General features: G+C 41.4%; 2 protein-coding genes and 1 non-coding gene across 7 annotated transcripts; 1 reads left to right on the plus strand and 2 right to left on the minus strand.

The window, feature by feature from the left end:
* Positions 1-338: 338 nt before the first annotated feature.
* Positions 339-9,611, minus strand: LOC4330931 (probable NOT transcription complex subunit VIP2). Of its 4 annotated transcripts, none has more exons than XM_015771640.2 (16): positions 9,447-9,611; positions 8,632-8,705; positions 7,873-7,981; positions 7,627-7,790; positions 7,140-7,500; positions 5,918-6,124; positions 5,752-5,853; positions 3,949-4,034; positions 3,794-3,871; positions 3,223-3,654; positions 2,978-3,030; positions 2,814-2,855; positions 1,461-1,605; positions 1,293-1,374; positions 1,110-1,163; positions 339-685 (listed from the first exon to the last, which is right to left on the minus strand). In XM_015771640.2, exons 2-14 carry the CDS (start codon positions 8,647-8,649, stop codon positions 1,303-1,305), a joined length of 1,869 nt encoding a protein of 622 aa, XP_015627126.1. In that variant the 5' UTR covers positions 8,650-8,705; positions 9,447-9,611; the 3' UTR covers positions 339-685; positions 1,110-1,163; positions 1,293-1,302. The 4 variants fall into 4 exon arrangements, with proteins under 4 accessions (XP_015627126.1, XP_015627125.1, XP_015627124.1 ...); XM_015771639.2 differs by having other exon boundaries at positions 339-690; XM_015771638.2 differs by having other exon boundaries at positions 1,110-1,200.
* LOC112938041 (small nucleolar RNA snoR35) lies at positions 7,873-7,953 on the plus strand. The gene has a single exon (XR_003241090.1). It is a non-coding gene; the product is annotated as a small nucleolar RNA snoR35 (small nucleolar RNA).
* Positions 9,612-10,684: 1,073 nt separating the features above from the next.
* Positions 10,685-16,278, minus strand: LOC9267387 (uncharacterized). 2 transcript variants are annotated; one of them, XM_015771658.3, is made up of 6 exons: positions 15,917-16,278; positions 14,044-14,137; positions 13,801-13,874; positions 13,664-13,726; positions 12,570-12,869; positions 10,685-11,126 (listed from the first exon to the last, which is right to left on the minus strand). In XM_015771658.3, exons 1-6 carry the CDS (start codon positions 16,049-16,051, stop codon positions 10,980-10,982), a joined length of 813 nt encoding a protein of 270 aa, XP_015627144.1. In that variant the 5' UTR covers positions 16,052-16,278; the 3' UTR covers positions 10,685-10,979. The 2 variants fall into 2 exon arrangements, with proteins under 2 accessions (XP_015627144.1, XP_015627143.1); XM_015771657.3 differs by having other exon boundaries at positions 10,685-11,129.

The following is a 16,278-nucleotide window of genomic DNA, read 5'->3' on the forward strand; positions in this document are numbered from 1 at the left end:
ATTATTTCAAAATTTGAAATCCTGAGATAAAACTTTATTCCCAACCTATCAATTACTTTTAACCTTGTTTATTCTCTCCACCATCCATTTTCTTACTAGTTTATTTCTCCACCTGCCAACTTTTGTAGTACTTTATTGTTTCACCTTCACCTATCACCTTTTGTATCTTGTTCTTTTGCTACTTCTTTAATTTTTACAAAATTAACATGATTCCTAACTAACTTGTGTTATAAAGTGATGGAGGATGTTTAACATGATTCCTAATCAACCCATATTTAACCCTTCGTTACCAAAAAAAAAATTACTAGTACCAAAACTTAGTTTTAAGACTACCAAAATTAAGCAAATTAAGCATGCCTAGGTTTTAAGACTGCCAAAATTAAGCAAATCAATCTGGCGCCTAATGCCCACATTGTACTTTGTTTTAAGGTAAAAGGGCAAACACCAACGCCGATATGTGCATTTGCCAACTACGTTTCGACACCGAAAGCTTTAACGGTAAAAAAGCATGTTTAAGACTTGCTATTCCTAAAAGTTGGTCACCTGGAGATGTTGCTGAGAGTGCAATCTACAAACGATTAAAGGAAAACTTCACCACTATAATCTAATTACAAGGGTTAAGCAGGCATTCCCGCTTTTGTTTTGCAGCCTCCCCTCTGCAGATCGGCATGGCCCTGCGTTCTCACTGTCCTATCAAAGCGAAACAGAGGCAGCCACGTTATTTTCAAACCACATAATATACCTTCTCACATACTAAGAAACTATCGAATCAATCAATCATGATAAGACACGCAGCCATGCACTACTAAGTGTATCACACATAAATTGAAAAAAGTGTATCACGCATAAATTGCAAAAAGTGTACCACGCATAAATTGCAGAAAGTGTACCACGCATAAATTGCAGAAAGTAAGTGTACCACGCATAAATTGCAGAAAGTGTGTCACGCATAAATTGAAAAAAAAAGGAATTTCTCACTAAATGAATCAATCCAAACAAAGTAGGTGCGATTATCAGTTACTAGCATTTAGCATTAGTTTCTTTTAACAGTCAAAACAAGACATAATGTAACTGGCATAAATAGCGGACTTCTGCAGAAAGGCACCAACCTCAGAGTTAGGTCATGACACTGCTCTTAGCGTAAGCACAAATTTCTTCCTCCCCTTGAGAAAAAAGGATAAAACTTGAGCCAGGAGGTATCTGAACAAAAAATGTGTTGCACATAATAATATAAGATAATTGCCTTGTACACAGACACTAGAGAGTAAATCCGAGCTTCTAGAGGTACTTACAAGAAATGTTTCACCTAACGTTTTGGGATGAAGGGATAGCTGGCTTCTTCTCTATTTGATCATAATGGAGAACAAAGTTGTCCTGCAGAAAAACATACACAATTATAATTCACAAATTTTCACAAAAGTATTATGTGATACAACTTTACATTGACCAAACATCCAAACCTTGCGGATTGTCTCCCAGTTGTTTGGATCAAAGCAACCATAAGATCCTCGTTCATAATGAGGTGTTTTGACCAGAGGCTCAACATTTGGAATTCTGGTGAGCCACACACGCACTTCTTTATGGTAGAACCATCCTCGAGTATACCTGCGGAAAAGATGGACATATACCATGGTTCAATTCAACAGTTAAAACAAAAGTAAAAAAAAAAGGTTTAATCTCCATTTGGTATTTGGTTGTGCTGTGCTGCACCTCAAAGTGGGTAACACATATTTGCCGTATGTATTAAGATATTAATAAATTCTAAGGAAGTAAATGCATATCCAATATCAAGCCTCATGAAACACAAGGAAATATAATAATCAATTACATGAATAACATGAAAGATAGCTAATTGATAGATTGAAAGATTCAAAGCCTTAAACATCCAGAATAATTCAGGATCATGGAACATGTTCTGGTGTTGTGCAACTAGTAGTCACCCATCTGGATTACGAACAAGTCCTAAGCGTACCCTTTCAAATAAATAAAATACACAATATTACTTGTAAAAAATTGCTGTTGATCCTAAACCAATTGGCAGTCCACTAGTCCCATACTAATCCAAGCTGGTCTAAACCAGCCTACTCCATCCGGTTTCAAATTTCTTGACGTTTTAGATATGATCTCACATACCAAGGAGTGTTTAATTAGGGTGCCTATTCCCTGTTATACCCATATTAAATACTGCCATATGCTTGAATTAATCAATATTTGGATGTATCCTAGTGGTTCGAAACAACAACCAGATGCAAAGCATGCAGGTTCGAATCCTAGCGTCGCTTCGTTTTTCTCCTTTTTCTTTCCACGCGTGGATTTTCTCTACAATTTTGCACGTGCAGCACACGCTGGCTGGTGTGTTTTTCTCGCTTGTGCGGGGGACACGGGAGACTACTCAACTTTAAATGGAATGCATGCATAAGAGGCAAACAATTCCAAAATAACCTAATAAATCCCAAACGTCAACAATTACCATACTTTGGATACAAGGCTAGAACGTCAACATTTTTATACCGGAGGGAGTATGTCCTACACAAGCCCAACAAAATGCAAAACCCACGAATACAGATCAATTTAAGTCCATGGTCTATCCAAGATGTTATATTAGATAATGTTGGTGGACGGAGGGCCAAGATGTGGCCAATCTAGTTGTCACCATTAACTTGGTTTGCACCCATCATTAACAGAAGGATTAATGATGCGTAACCAGTGGAAACTATGCTACAAATAAACATGGATAAGCACGACTATGCAAATCAAAACCAACCCCTAGCAACAAGATGTAAATGAGAAGACCGGTGAAACCATGTACTCACAGCTCACTAGCAGCACATAGCTGAGCTTCATCCCTTGGCATGCTGCAAACCAAAGAAAAATGATAAATCTTTCATAAAAAAACAAACTATACTCACATTATTTGTTGCAACAAATGGACTAGCCTAATAGAATTGAAGTGGGACACACTTAATGGTAGATGTACCTATAGAAGATGTAAAACAGTGTTGGCGTCTGGAATTTCTGAAAATGTATAGGCTGCAAGAGGCAGAACACAATTACAAATATATAAGTCATAACATGAAGCAAATACATTGAGACAATAAATTCTGCCTATGTTTAAGAACAACTAGTTTAGGAAATTATGATGGTCAACATCCAATAAAAGATGGCAAATGCACAGCCAGCCATTACATATTAAAAAATAGCACACAGTGACAGGCAGCTTACTTGTAGTGGTGGAGGTTGCTCAGCGGAGTAGCAAGCTGGAGTATGAAACTCAGGTTCTCCTTTTGCTGGCTCGTTTGACCATGGAGAGCCAAATGTCTTGTACAGATTGTCTGGTGAGTTCAAGTTTAAACCCAATGTTGTCAAATCTATTCCTAAAGCAAGAGATGATAAGTCAACATCATTCATCCTGATAACTCCTAGCAATCCCATCAAGCCATATGGATCAGATGGTGTTTGGCCCCCCTGGATGGACTTTAGACTCTGATCCCTATATGACTGGGTAGCTGAAGACACCTGCTGCAATCTGAAAGGATTTTGAGCCTGAGGTTGCTGGTATTGCTGGATAAGTTGCTCATATGATCCCAAACTAGAAGTTTGATTTGGAGAATTTAGTGGTCTTAGTCCGATATTTGGGGGACCAGCATTCTGAACCTGATAATCATAATTGAGATTATTATTACTTGCATCAAAGGGTCAAAACAGAAAATTTGGATACATGCCAGATCAGAACCATGACAAATGTGGTAGACATTGATTGTTAAGAGTTTTAAGAATTTCCAATATTACTTACTGAATTAGCACCTTGCTGGTGTTGCTGACGATTTGGTGGGTAGTTACTTCCTAAGTTAAAGCCAACTGATCTTGACATCTGCGTAAATGTGCAAATTTGTCAAAAAAAAAAAGCACAGAAAAGAAGTTACTGAAAATTCAGAAACAGGGATGCACCGGATATTGTTGCGCTTGCATAACAGGTACATTATCATGAAGTTGTTCCTTGTGATGCAACTCCATAGCATAATCTGTAGTGTTGCCTGATAATTCAAAAGGTTAATACTTTGCACAACTCAGCAAAGGGCAAAGAAAGGAATCTGTTATAGTAGCGAAATACGCACCAAAAGAGTAACTAAAGGAAAAGAAGTTTAAAACATGGTAAAGAATATCCAATGATCATGGAATAAACACAAGGCAAGTAACAGGTTTCGACCATCCAAAACACGTGCCAAGTAATAAATTCGAGACAGGAAATAGATTATGGCCAACCAAAATACGAGACACCGACAAAATATACCAAGAAGCCAACCAAACATAAAAGCGGAAGGTTATTTTATAAGATGATTCACCAGCTAAGTTTAGAAACATTTTCAGCACACCAACAGACACAATAAAACAAAGCTGTGATGTTCAGTGCATCACAAAGCCGAGGAATTAAAGGTGCCCATGTACTGCCAAATCGACAGCTATGGCACTAAACTCTTAGCACCAAATATGCATCAAGCTTTTTAAGTGACTTTATCCGGGAACATCCCGGAATTAAATCCATGATATCCATAAACCAAACTCAAGCCACGTACTGTAAATATTGTTATATTTAGCTAGCCTAAACTATCTCAATTGACCATTGCAAATTTCCGGCATGAGGAAAATTTGCAGGTCCTAATATTCTGCCAAAAAAAATTTAAAATATTGTTTTCAGCATCATGAACCTTCCCAAATAAGTTTCATATTTTTTGGATTGCCTCAAGGCTTCAATCACAGATTCGCAGTTGCCTCAAACATGTGACTGACAAGGAGGCACATGGTGCAAAGATAAATTTCCTAGATTCCGAAACTTTTGATCTATATTTGGTTGGCACAGGTACCTGGATCAAAATGGCCTGCAGTTAGTTTTACTGCCATGACAGTAATAATTGTACATTTGCTGGGTTCAATTGGACTTGAACATCTTGTAATGGTTCAGCTGCTATACTTTCATTACACATTGCCTATTGGTTTAGTTCTCCGTATGACCATATGAATTGTCATAAAATAACACGATAGCCATGGGTTTGGCTACGCTGACAAAAACAATGAATATAACAAGAGGGTACCGAAAACTGTGTGAGTTGCGACAAGAAAACCACTTATTATCATCGTCAAAAGTAAATCACTTGGATGTTAAAATCATGTATCCGACAATATATGCTACAAGTTCATGGCCAGATTGAACGGCACTTGTTTTGGCAATGTAAACAGAGAGACAATGGGATTGCTAGGACTTCTGCACATGTCTGCAGACCGCAGGTTGAACAAGGACCATTTTGTCCAAGCAATGTGTTTGCGCATTTTCATCGTCGATCATCAAAATGATGATCTGTGGTAATCCCAATTGCTCCAATATCATAATTGGAGTAGCCGGCATATAGTGGTGGCCCCATTCCTATGCTTAGTCTTAAATTAACCAAAGGTGGAAAAGCCACGGCAAGTATATGAACAGTACTAATACGTAATAACCACTCAGTAACTTGAGAAAAATGGTGTCAGCCTTACATAAAAGATGAAATGTTAAAGCAAAACAGAGTTTGTAACAGAGAGTTGTATGACAGGCTAGCAAAGGCCAGTTGAAAGTGCACTATTGTAGACAACAAATTGTAATAGCCATGGACAGTAACACTATTAAATAGATAGTGCACAATACACCAACACCAAGTATAATCAAGGCACCCTCACTGAATCAACAGATAGTTCTAGAAATAATATAGCTGTAACCACCTTTGTATCCAGGTAAAGCCGGGAAGTCTTCATTTTGAATGCTGAATTCCTGGTTTTGCTGAACAATGGTGTTAACACCAACTCCTTGCTTCCGTAGGGAGCCTGTTATTTAAAGAAATTGTCAAGGCATCCTCCCAATTAATGAAAAATATATATGAATCATTACCATATTGTCCTTGTGGACCACCCGCAGAACTAGGTCGACCAGTCAGCTGGGGAAAATCACTCATGTCAAATGGAGCACCGTCACTGGCATCATGCAGCATCCCCATAGAACCAAGGGAATTATTTCCTCCTTGTATTTGGTTCTGAGATAAAGAACCTCCAGATGTTGGATATAAACTCCCCATCATGTTCAGCATTTGAGGTGATCCTGATATCAGAAATTTAAAAAAAAGAAGAAGAAGCTGAATGAAAAGACTCACGGGCTTTCACCTCAATAGATATAAGCTAATACATGATATACCTCTTGTTAAACAGTAAAATATTATAGATACATGACATCACAAACATATAAAATATAATGTTTCTAAGTATTTACTCAGCATCATATTACTTACATAAATCATATTGTGATGCCAAAAAAAATAACAGTTATAAAAATAAGCAATAGATATTCTAGCATCCGATGCATGCATGCCAGGAGGAGGAATACCAATATTTCCTCTAACTCTGACACCTATCAAATGATAGTACTGTTGGAATTTTCATTTCTAATCTTAATCCTATCAAATGCAACCGACTGGTGTTCTTTTAGGACGCAGCGCGACAGCAGATGCTAAGATTGACCAGGTTATAACTTTGGACGTTACAATTACATTACAAATGTGGTAAGGAAACATGAAAGAGATTGTAAAACATAAGCTGGACTGTGTTGGATAAACAGTGAAGGCACCAATTACTTTCAGCAGATAGGTTGTGGTTGGAGCTTTTCTTCAGGTATGACTGATTTAGGTGGGAAGCTTGTTAAGGTCCTAGGATTTTTCTTGTTTCTGATCATGATCCCACTTACCAAAACTTTTTTGTTTGCTCACTAACAGCACAAGGATCCTACTTTTAGAGGATAACAACCAGCAGCTACTTAGCAATATTATTAACAAATCCTTCAATACATATCATTTGGGTATTTTTGACACTTGTTTCATATGCCCAACTTTGATGTCAAGAAAGAGAGGGGTAACTCTGCAGCTAAAAGCAAATTATTCAGTAGATATACTCAACAAAAAAATCAGCATAGCCACGGTAGAGCATGTGTTAACAAACAATAGCTGATGTTACAAATAACTACAATAGAAAAGCAGCTAAGCAGCCATGAAGGCATGACAACATAAAGAGTATTCGACTCTATGGAGTAACAAACTATTTATACAGTCTGTTCCATAATTTACCTTGCTGAAGAATGCCATTCATCATCCTGCTGGATCCTTGGACATTCAGACCGCCACTGCCAACATTGCCACTCAAATTCATGCGTGATGCTATGCTTGGCACAGATAATCCACCAGAGCTTATATTCCTTCCAATGTTACTTCCACCCACAATATTTCCTACAGAACCAGTGATCCTAGGACCCAAATTTCCCAAAGATGGAGATACTGACATCCCAGGAACAGAATTACGACTACCACCAGCACCCAGGTTTGAGGATAAGCCTTGAATGGTACCACCAATATTCAGGCTACTACTAAATGCTGGACCTCCACCAACATTCAATCCTCTACTACCGACTCCTGAATGACCATGAGGGATCTGCAACAAAACAGTAACATGGTGAGGTTACACGATCATTTCAACCAGCAACAATGTACCTTAGTTTCCACAAGCCGTCAGCATAAACAATAAAATTGCAATATGGATGAAGGAAGTCATTACAACCTGGGACATGCCAACTGGAAGGTTGTTTGAAGCAAATCTCCCAGGCATGCTCCCTCCAGGCTGTTGAACCCCAGAGGATGGAAGGCCACTCATGGCAGCATTCCTCTGAGAAAACGATCCAGGCATATTTGGCATATTTAAACTTCCATGCATGTTGTGCAAACCTTGAAAAATGGCAAGAAGATTTACTACATGAATGTAGCATTGTGCGAACAAACTAACCAAGCTATTTTACTATATGCTCACCAGAGTGATGGAAACCCCCTGGAACTGATCCAGATTGACCAGAAAAGGACCCTGTAAACGGTCTTCCAGTTGAGTCTTGAAGATTTGATGCAGAATTGTTCAGGTTTGACTGCTAGGAAAAAATGGCAAGTTGTCAAAACAAAGAACAAAGCAGGTCATATGGAATTGCCATTATCTTCAAAAGCAAATACCATGTTGGGTTAAGCAGCAGCATAAAAGAATAAATAGTGCCCAACCAAACAGATTATCCACCACAGATATATTAGCTCTGTCCCATAATATAAGGGATTGTGGCTACGCATTTGCATAGACAAAAGCCCCTTATATTATGGGACGGAGGGAGTAGCTGATAATGCAGTGCCTGTACATGCATAGCTTATTTAGGCAATCAATGCTAATATTCCCTGCCATCACAGTTCTCATATGGAAGTGTCAGGCTTCAAATTTCATATGAAGCATCTCAACACAGAAAACTCACGTAAGGATGGCAAAGAATGGAAGAGGACAGTGCCGCAGTTGTAAGAAATAAATGTGTGTATAAAATATAAATAAATCAACACTATGTTATAACAGAGGACAATTATCACTTTATCAGGTGATAAAAGACAAATCTATTGCTCGTTATCCACGCGAAGCTGCAGCATAAGCAAACTATTTGATGAACAAACTAGTCAGAGAGAAATCAAGTAAAAAGTTTGAAATGGAAAATAGGGATATCAAGCGAAAGCACAATAATCAGTTGTAAGGATAAGCACGCACATTCAGCAGGCCCGACATTGTGACAGCAACAAAAGCAAGTCAATATTCAACAGTAAGCAGCTATTCCTTCCAATCTGAAACAGAAAATGATATGTGTAAGTAGTTTGAACAAAATGGATGAATCCACAGAAGGTGCTAGATCACTAAAACTATGTAGTATGTATGACTCCAAGGGTGACCAAACATTTATATGTCTTTTATAATAATAAACCAACGAGTAAGCACAGAGAGCAAGAGGGGTAAATAATCGGTATAAGATTGATTACACCAGTCTTCCAATAACAAACCTAGAAGTAAATCATCACACCATAAAACATACTAGCAAATTTTAACGGTAAAAAGTCCAATTAAGGATAATTAAGTCGGTGCCATAACATATGCAGATTTTAACAGTAAAACAAGGAAGTTAAACGTTATCATCCAACTCTTTAACAATTTAGAAACATGATTAGCGCCATCAACCACGTAGTATGAAGAGTAAACTCTGAATGCAGGAAACGCCAATCCACAATCCTTGATATCAAACGAGAAAGTTACAAAATCCCCACTATCCACCCGATTCTCCCTATCAGATCTGCCCCCGCAAGTAGTAGCACACCGATCTCAACCCTCCGGCCTCCACTCCACTCTCCCACACCGAAATGAGCAACAAACCAAAATCCAATCCCTACGAACGTCCAGGAACCCTACGGCAGCAACCGATCCGTTTCCGGCCTAATCCAAGGCCCCAAGCGCGCCTGGGACGGATCGGATGGGGTGGAATTCCACGGAACGACCAGAATTGGGGGCAAATCAAGAGGGTTAGGGTTGCCTACCGAGAGAGAAAGAGGGAGTCCGCCCGCGCCTGCGGCACGAGCAGAGGAGGAGGAGGATGAGGGATCGGGCGCCCGCCGGTGGATTCGGCGGAGGCGGGAGGGAATTCGGCGGCGCGCGAGAAGATGATCCGGTGGGTTCGCCGCGGCGCGCGTCGGCGATGGCGCAGGGGAGGGTGGGAGGAGAATGGAGCGGAGGAAGAAGAGGGGTGGAGTTGGGCTCTCTGGGCCGTAAGAGCGTGATGGATTGATGGGCCAGATACTTTTTCATGGGCCTTATCAAGAGGGAGGGAGCAGTGAGCACGGAGCACGGTTGTTCGTGTTTTTTTTTATCATGTTTCACACCTTATACTCTCATGTTTTTCACACTCACATTTCCTAAGCTATTAAATAATATTTTTATAAACTATTCTGTAAAAATATTGTTTTAAAAATTATATTAATTTATTAATTTAGTTTTTATCTACTATTTAATTAATCATGAGCTAATATATCACTTTACATAACTGAAAGTGTTTCTAAACCCTTCGAAAGAACACGGCCTTAACTCCCAAGGAGATTGTGAGAAAGTTTGTTTTGTTTTCCGCGTGCACGCTTCTCGAAATATTAAACGGTATATTTTTTAAAAAAATTATATACGAAAGTTGTTTTAAAAAATCATATTAATCTATTTTTAAAGTTTAAAATACTTTATACTTAATTAATCATGCGCTAATGGCTCACCTCATTTTGCGTATCTTCTCAATCTTCTCCAACCATTTTCGTTTGAGCTTAGACTTCTTGGCTACATGTGCCTTTTAAGCTTTAAGTTTATTGGTGGAATATATCTTAACTTTACATTTTAAAAAAAGCTACTCAAACTTAGTTTTTAGCTTTAACAGTGTAAGGGTGACCTGTGGTTTTAAAAAAGTCAAACAAAAAGAGTGATGGTTTATTTGGACTTAAGCTTTTTTAAATATGGCTTAAAAAGCCTAAATAAAAAGGACCTTAGCTCATTGAAGACTCTGTTTAGACCATTATTTGTGCTATTGTATAGATAGGGCAGCATACTATTTGTGCTATTGTATAGATTGTTTAAAGAATTGTATTAATTCAGTATGCATATCTAAATATACTGTTATACGTCCAATGTTCTAATGTGTAAATATAAAATGGAAAACTTCTATAGATTGGCAGTTATGTATACCATTGCATCCCTTTTCAACTCTTAGAACCGTGATCACCCCACCCCTATTGTTCTGTTTATCATAGAAGCTTCGTCAATCATTGATTTCCCCAACATGACTTCTTCAGTTCTTGAAATTGAACAGCAAGACAGATAGGTACTGAGAATCAATTGTAAAATGCAATGTCTACGTAGTACAACACAGCCGCGACACGGATGGAGAGAAAGAATTGCGCAGTAGCAGCAGCATCGACGAGTTTTGGCACGCCCGGTCACTCACTCCGAGCAGCGCCACCGCCACGGCAGAGTGGCAGCGGCAGCAGCTCGGTGCTCCGGCACATCAAAGGACCAAACCAGTCACGAACAAAAGGTCAGGCCACGCCGTGCCACTGCGAACCTGGCATCTCGTCCTCAGACGAGACGTCGTGCTTCGACGACACCTTCTGCTTCCGGCCGTTCCTCCTCCGGCTGGCCGTGTTCCCGCTTCGCGTCTTCGCCGCTTGTTTAGCATCACTCTTCTGCTGCAGAAAGGCACCAGCCAAAATGATCAGTACCGTATCAAAAGTGTGGCTCAAATGGATCGCTACAGAAGAACCAGGCGAACTATAGAAAGAGCATAAAGTGGAAGAATCCGACAACGGAACTTTTTGTTCCTCGTGGGCACTAAATTATCAAAGACATCCAAGTAACCAGAAGCACAGCAAGTTTGGTGCGAGCATGCGCAACTGGCACCACCAGTCTGAATTTTCAGATAATCTTAAAAGGAAATAGCAAATACACGGCCTTATCATAAGCATTTATCTGGTTGGAGATTTAAGGTTGGACCAGGAGTGCTGCACAAAAAAGGCGTGTTACAAAAATAAAATAGCAAATTGAACAAGTCAGCAAAGGCACAAGGCAACGTAGCAATCCAAGAAAGGACATACAGAAAAGCAGAAAATGACGCATGGGCTCTATTTAAGATGCTAGACAAGCCATAATCTCGTCCAAACCTTGTGATATCCTTAAATGACATAGAACACCACCAAGAAATGCCGTACCAGGCATATACAAAAATCCTATCGCAATCAATTTTAATATATACCAGAAGAAGGTAGCACACTAGACTGTTCCATATACGGACCACACAACAACGATGTAACAGTGATGGAAATTCAAATGACCCTATCCAGAAATCTCATAGTTGATCAGCAAGTCCTCATGTGAATAGCACATCTGGTGGTGGAGCTAGGATCCGTACTCACTTGGTGGATCCTCCACAACTTTCTGGATTATTTCATGATTATTACAAATGAAAAGGCCGCAAAAGGCTTATGTGCAACATCCCAGTGAATGGCCCCATATGGCATATGCCCAAACATCTAGTGGGTCCAGACAACCAGGACCCCACAATGCTCTACCAAAAAGCAAATCTTTATTGGAATAATGAATAAATATGTTGAATAAATGTAAACAGTGTATTGCCCAATACAGTGAAAAAGAGCAAAGCTAGCCAAAGGAATCTATTCCAGAGTACAAGTATGGTATCTGATGCCTAAACTTATTAAGCAAAATTCATAAACCCCTTCCCTCAGAAAATAATAATAATAAACCACCTGGCCGTTAAGCACTTTTTAAAAAAAAAAAAAAAAACATGTTCAGTGATCAACGGCAGGTCAAGTTGATTTCACATTATCAGCACATTCCTTTCAAGAGAAATCGTGCTTCTCAAGCTAATCTAGCTGCAACTTGTATTCTTTGATGAAGAAAGCACACCTCCACCAAATAGCATAAACTGTTACTTGCACCCCAAAAAAGGTATCACATGATCCAGTCACAAATTGTTTGGTGATCACCATCAACAATAAGCAACAGTGTCTGCTTAATCAGACCACAGTAATTAAGTAATCACAGCAGCGCCTACCTAGATGCATTATTGCCAAACCAAACAAGTAAACAGAAATTGACATATGCGTACTTACCCCGAAACAAAACCCTGATTGACTCTGTCCAGAACCGACTTCGCTGGCTCTTGGAGGCTTCCCAGAGTCCATTGCTGATGAACCACGCTTATTAATACCATTACATGATGGCGATTCTGCCTCAGTAGCTACTGGAGGCGGTGGAGACGGTGACATCGAAGGGGAGGTTGAGGATGTTCGAGTCTGGCTTTGGGCCTGGGTATGGTAGCACTTTGAGGGTCCATTGCAGAAACCCGAATCAAGATCAGCTTGGAACATGTCTACGAATAGCTGCTGCAGTTCTTTAAAGCTCTCCTGCCTCTGCAAATCCAATGATTCATTGTTATTTTATTGCTATTGTTATATTTATCTTGGATGCATCAGGTCCAGGAGAAAAAGAGGCCGGTTTCCAGCTTGGTTCTAGAAAAAATCACCTAAAAGTTTCAGTTGAGGGGCATGGAGCTTTTCATAACAGTTCCTTTTTTAAGCCTGTGACATATGAACATAGAACAAACAATATCCAGTATAAACTATACAAAAATTTCCAAAGTTTACAAGTTTTTTCAGATAAACAGCCTGGAGAAGTTCTGATAACTTAGCATTCATATATGAGCATTTTCTTTTGTTATTCCAATGAACAAGAAATGATTGTATGCATGACAAATGACATGCAACCCCAAATAGCATAGAATTCCCAATAAACTGTAGCAAAATCATCGCTGAGAACCAGAGGTATCATGACGAGAGTTCTAGAACCACAAACCACAATAATTTACCATGTGTATACTTGTTTTCTCAGACCAAAAGCAGTAAGTTAATTTTCAACCATTTTAGCGTACTTTTGCAAAGGACAGAACAGAACAGGTATGATGGTGCTTACAAAATACAGCGATAGAATTTTCGAAACGAAATATGATAATACGATTAGTCAAAAGAACATAGAAAGTAATAAATGCTAGCTGGAACCTATCACGCATTATGACAACACAAAAGGGGATCTAATTAGCCAATCACGGTTGCAGCTAAATTTGTGGTCCTGATGTACCAGTACCACCTCTCAGCTAGAGCCTACGAGAAGCATCTAGTACTAGGACCAAGGTGCTAACTGTTCTTACCGTTGGCCGTGCCTGGCTCATCATCTGGGCCATCTCACCAATGAAGTCCCCCATCCCCTGCAGCTGCAGCAGAGGCAGTAGGAGTTAAAGTTGAACCAACAATGACAATAAATCATAATCATGGCTAGAATCCTTACGTTGTCATCGTCATTGTCGTCATCATCATATACCCCCACGTCGTAGAGGAACCGCTTGTTTGAGTCTGAGAGGACTGCACAAGAACAATGGGATGGGAGCACGAGGGCTCCATGCAATAAGTTTGCCAACTAGCTAAATCCGTTTTCTTTGGTTGTGATCAGTTCATTATCTGTAGCATAATCGTTGTAACAAGTGAAGTGATTACAGAACAGGGTGGAGTTTGAGATAAGGAAGATTAAGACCGGAATAGGCGCCCTGGATCTCCTGGAACTTCTCCTTGGCTTCCTCCATGTGCTTTGCACTGCTGGAGGATGAGCATTTGTCCGGATGCCATCTCTACATCAAGTTGCAGATCAGGTAATGTTAAATTTTGGAACTTTTCACAAAGTGCAGTACAATCAGAATTGGACCATTCGAGCAGAGCAACAGATTTGAACACTTAGGTCTTCATAAATAAATATTCCAACAATCCTAGACGGCTACGAAAATTACACACACAAGCACAAAAAAATGACTAATAATAGAGTATGAACAGGCTGGATTGGAGCTTTTAATCATTGGCTAATACTAGATTACGAAGTACAGAACAGAAGCCTAATCACGCGCAGCTAACGAGCAAGTTCTGATATGCAAAAACATGAACTTGGCGCCATCGCTCCCACTCTACTTCATGTCCGTCTTGGAACTACCAGCTTGGGCGATCAACGAAATTGAGAAGAAATGCCGGGGTTTCCTTTGGAAGGGTGATGAAGATGCTGCGGGCTCTTGCAGCTTGGTGGCTTGGGAGAAGCTTTGCCTCTCTATCGAGCAGGGGGGACTAGGGATCAGAAACCTATGCCTAATGGGAATTGCGCTTCGCACTCGGTGGATTTGGCTGCGCCGCGCTGAGCCAGAGCGTCCTTGGATGCGCGTTGCGCCTCTAGCTGACAGAAAGTCACTGCACTGCTTTGCCGCTGGTAGCAAAGTACTGCTGGGGAACGGAGCCTCTACCTCGTTTTGGTGCGACAGCTGGTTGCCAGACGGAGGATCAGTGCAGTACAGATTCCCAATTCTTTTCTCCTTCGTCAAGCTGAGTGACATCACGGTGGCTGCCGCTCTCTGCGACAACTCCTGGATTGCAGATATTAGGGGCGGCCTGTCTGTCCAAGCGATGGGGGAATACCTTGCGCTCTGGGACGTGATCGCCGGGATTTCTCTCGACCCCGGAAGTACTGACTCTATGATCTGGAAGGCGGCACCTAATGGCGACTTCTCGGTGCAGTCTGCCTACTCTATCCTTTCGGCCGGTAGAACATCCTGCCCGCTCGGCAAGATTATCTGGAAATCCCGCGCGCCAGTGAGATGCAAGTTCTTCATGTTCCTTGCGGTCCGCAATGCCTGTTTAACAGCTGATAACCTGCAGCGCCGAGGTTGGAAGCTCGCACCAATTTGTCACCTTTGTTCTAAGGATGGAGAGTCCTGCCAACACATCTTCCAAGCCTGCACCTTCTCGCAGCAAGTTTGGGTGAAGGTTCAGGCTCGTTTGAGCCTCTCCTGCTCGCCGCCGTCCTCAGACTTTGCCGGTTGGTGGCTCGCTGCCCGGCAAACTGTTGCGAAGATCGATCGCAAGACGTTCGACGCCGGGGTCATCCTCGTTACATGGTTGATTTGGAAAGAGCGCAACGCACGGGTTTTCGAGGGAACGGCCTCATCGGTCACGCAGCTGTGTGCGACCATGTGTGAGGAATGGGAAACTTGGAAATCAGCAGGGCTAGTTACCTCGTTGAATGTTGCTGCAGTGCCAGCTTTAGAGAGATCACAGACTTTGTAATTTGCTTTTTGTTGTAAAGGCGGTGCTCTGACACACTGCATTTGTACAGTTTTCCCCTTTTCGGCATTCTTCGCCGTCCCGGCGAAAAAAAAAAAGAACTTGGCGCCATCATCTACACCTCTCCAAACTCGAAATCGCCTACCACGGCACGCTCTTTCCCTACCTATGAAGCAGTTACAGCAACAAGGCGAATCCATGGCCGTAATCCAGTTACCAATCAAGAACGTGGCGGAGCGACGACAACAACATGAACAAGAACAAAAACAAAGAACATTTGCATGAAGCCGTCGAGCTCAATTGCTCACCATGGCGAGCTTCCGGTACGCGAGCTTGAGGTCGGCGTCGGAGCACTCCTTCTTGAGCCCGAGCACGGCGTACAGGTCGCCGCCGCCGCCGCCCTCGCCGGCCGCGTCCCGGCACTTCTCTCCCCCGTCGGCCATGTCGTCACCCCCCGTATCCGCCGCCGCGCCTCAAGCACGGGCAGGCGCCGGCCGGCCGGGGAGGCCGACGACCGGAGGAGAGGAGAGGAGAGGGAAGAGAGAGGAAGCAAAGCAAAGATGGCGCGCGCGCGCCTCGTCCGCTTCGTCCCCCTTCTTCTCCTCCTTCCCTTGCCTTCTCTCTCTCTCTCTCTCAGGTCGCTCGTCTCCACGCAGTCCAGGAAGCCTCC

The sequence above is a fragment of the Oryza sativa genome, chromosome 2 (genome assembly GCF_034140825.1).
Source record: "Oryza sativa Japonica Group chromosome 2, ASM3414082v1".
NCBI lineage: Eukaryota > Viridiplantae > Streptophyta > Magnoliopsida > Poales > Poaceae > Oryza > Oryza sativa.

What these genes read in the sequence shown, in the direction of transcription:
- LOC4330931 (XM_015771640.2), bottom strand. An exon ending in GGCTTTACCTGGATACAAAG is followed by an intron (nt 4,035 to 5,751) that starts GTGGTTACAGCT and finishes TTGAATTATCAG; the next exon opens with GCAACACTACAGATTATGCT. An exon ending in ACCAGCAAGGTGCTAATTCA is followed by an intron (nt 3,655 to 3,793) that starts GTAAGTAATATT and finishes TATGATTATCAG; the next exon opens with GTTCAGAATGCTGGTCCCCC.
- LOC9267387 (XM_015771657.3), bottom strand. Translation starts at nt 16,051, where the DNA reads ATGGCCGACGGGGGAGAGAAGTGCCGGGACGCGGCCGGCGAGGGCGGC. An exon ending in GATCCAGGGCGCCTATTCCG is followed by an intron (nt 13,875 to 14,043) that starts GTCTTAATCTTC and finishes GTTCTTGTGCAG; the next exon opens with TCCTCTCAGACTCAAACAAG. An exon ending in AATCAGGGTTTTGTTTCGGG is followed by an intron (nt 11,130 to 12,569) that starts GTAAGTACGCAT and finishes GCCTTTCTGCAG; the next exon opens with CAGAAGAGTGATGCTAAACA.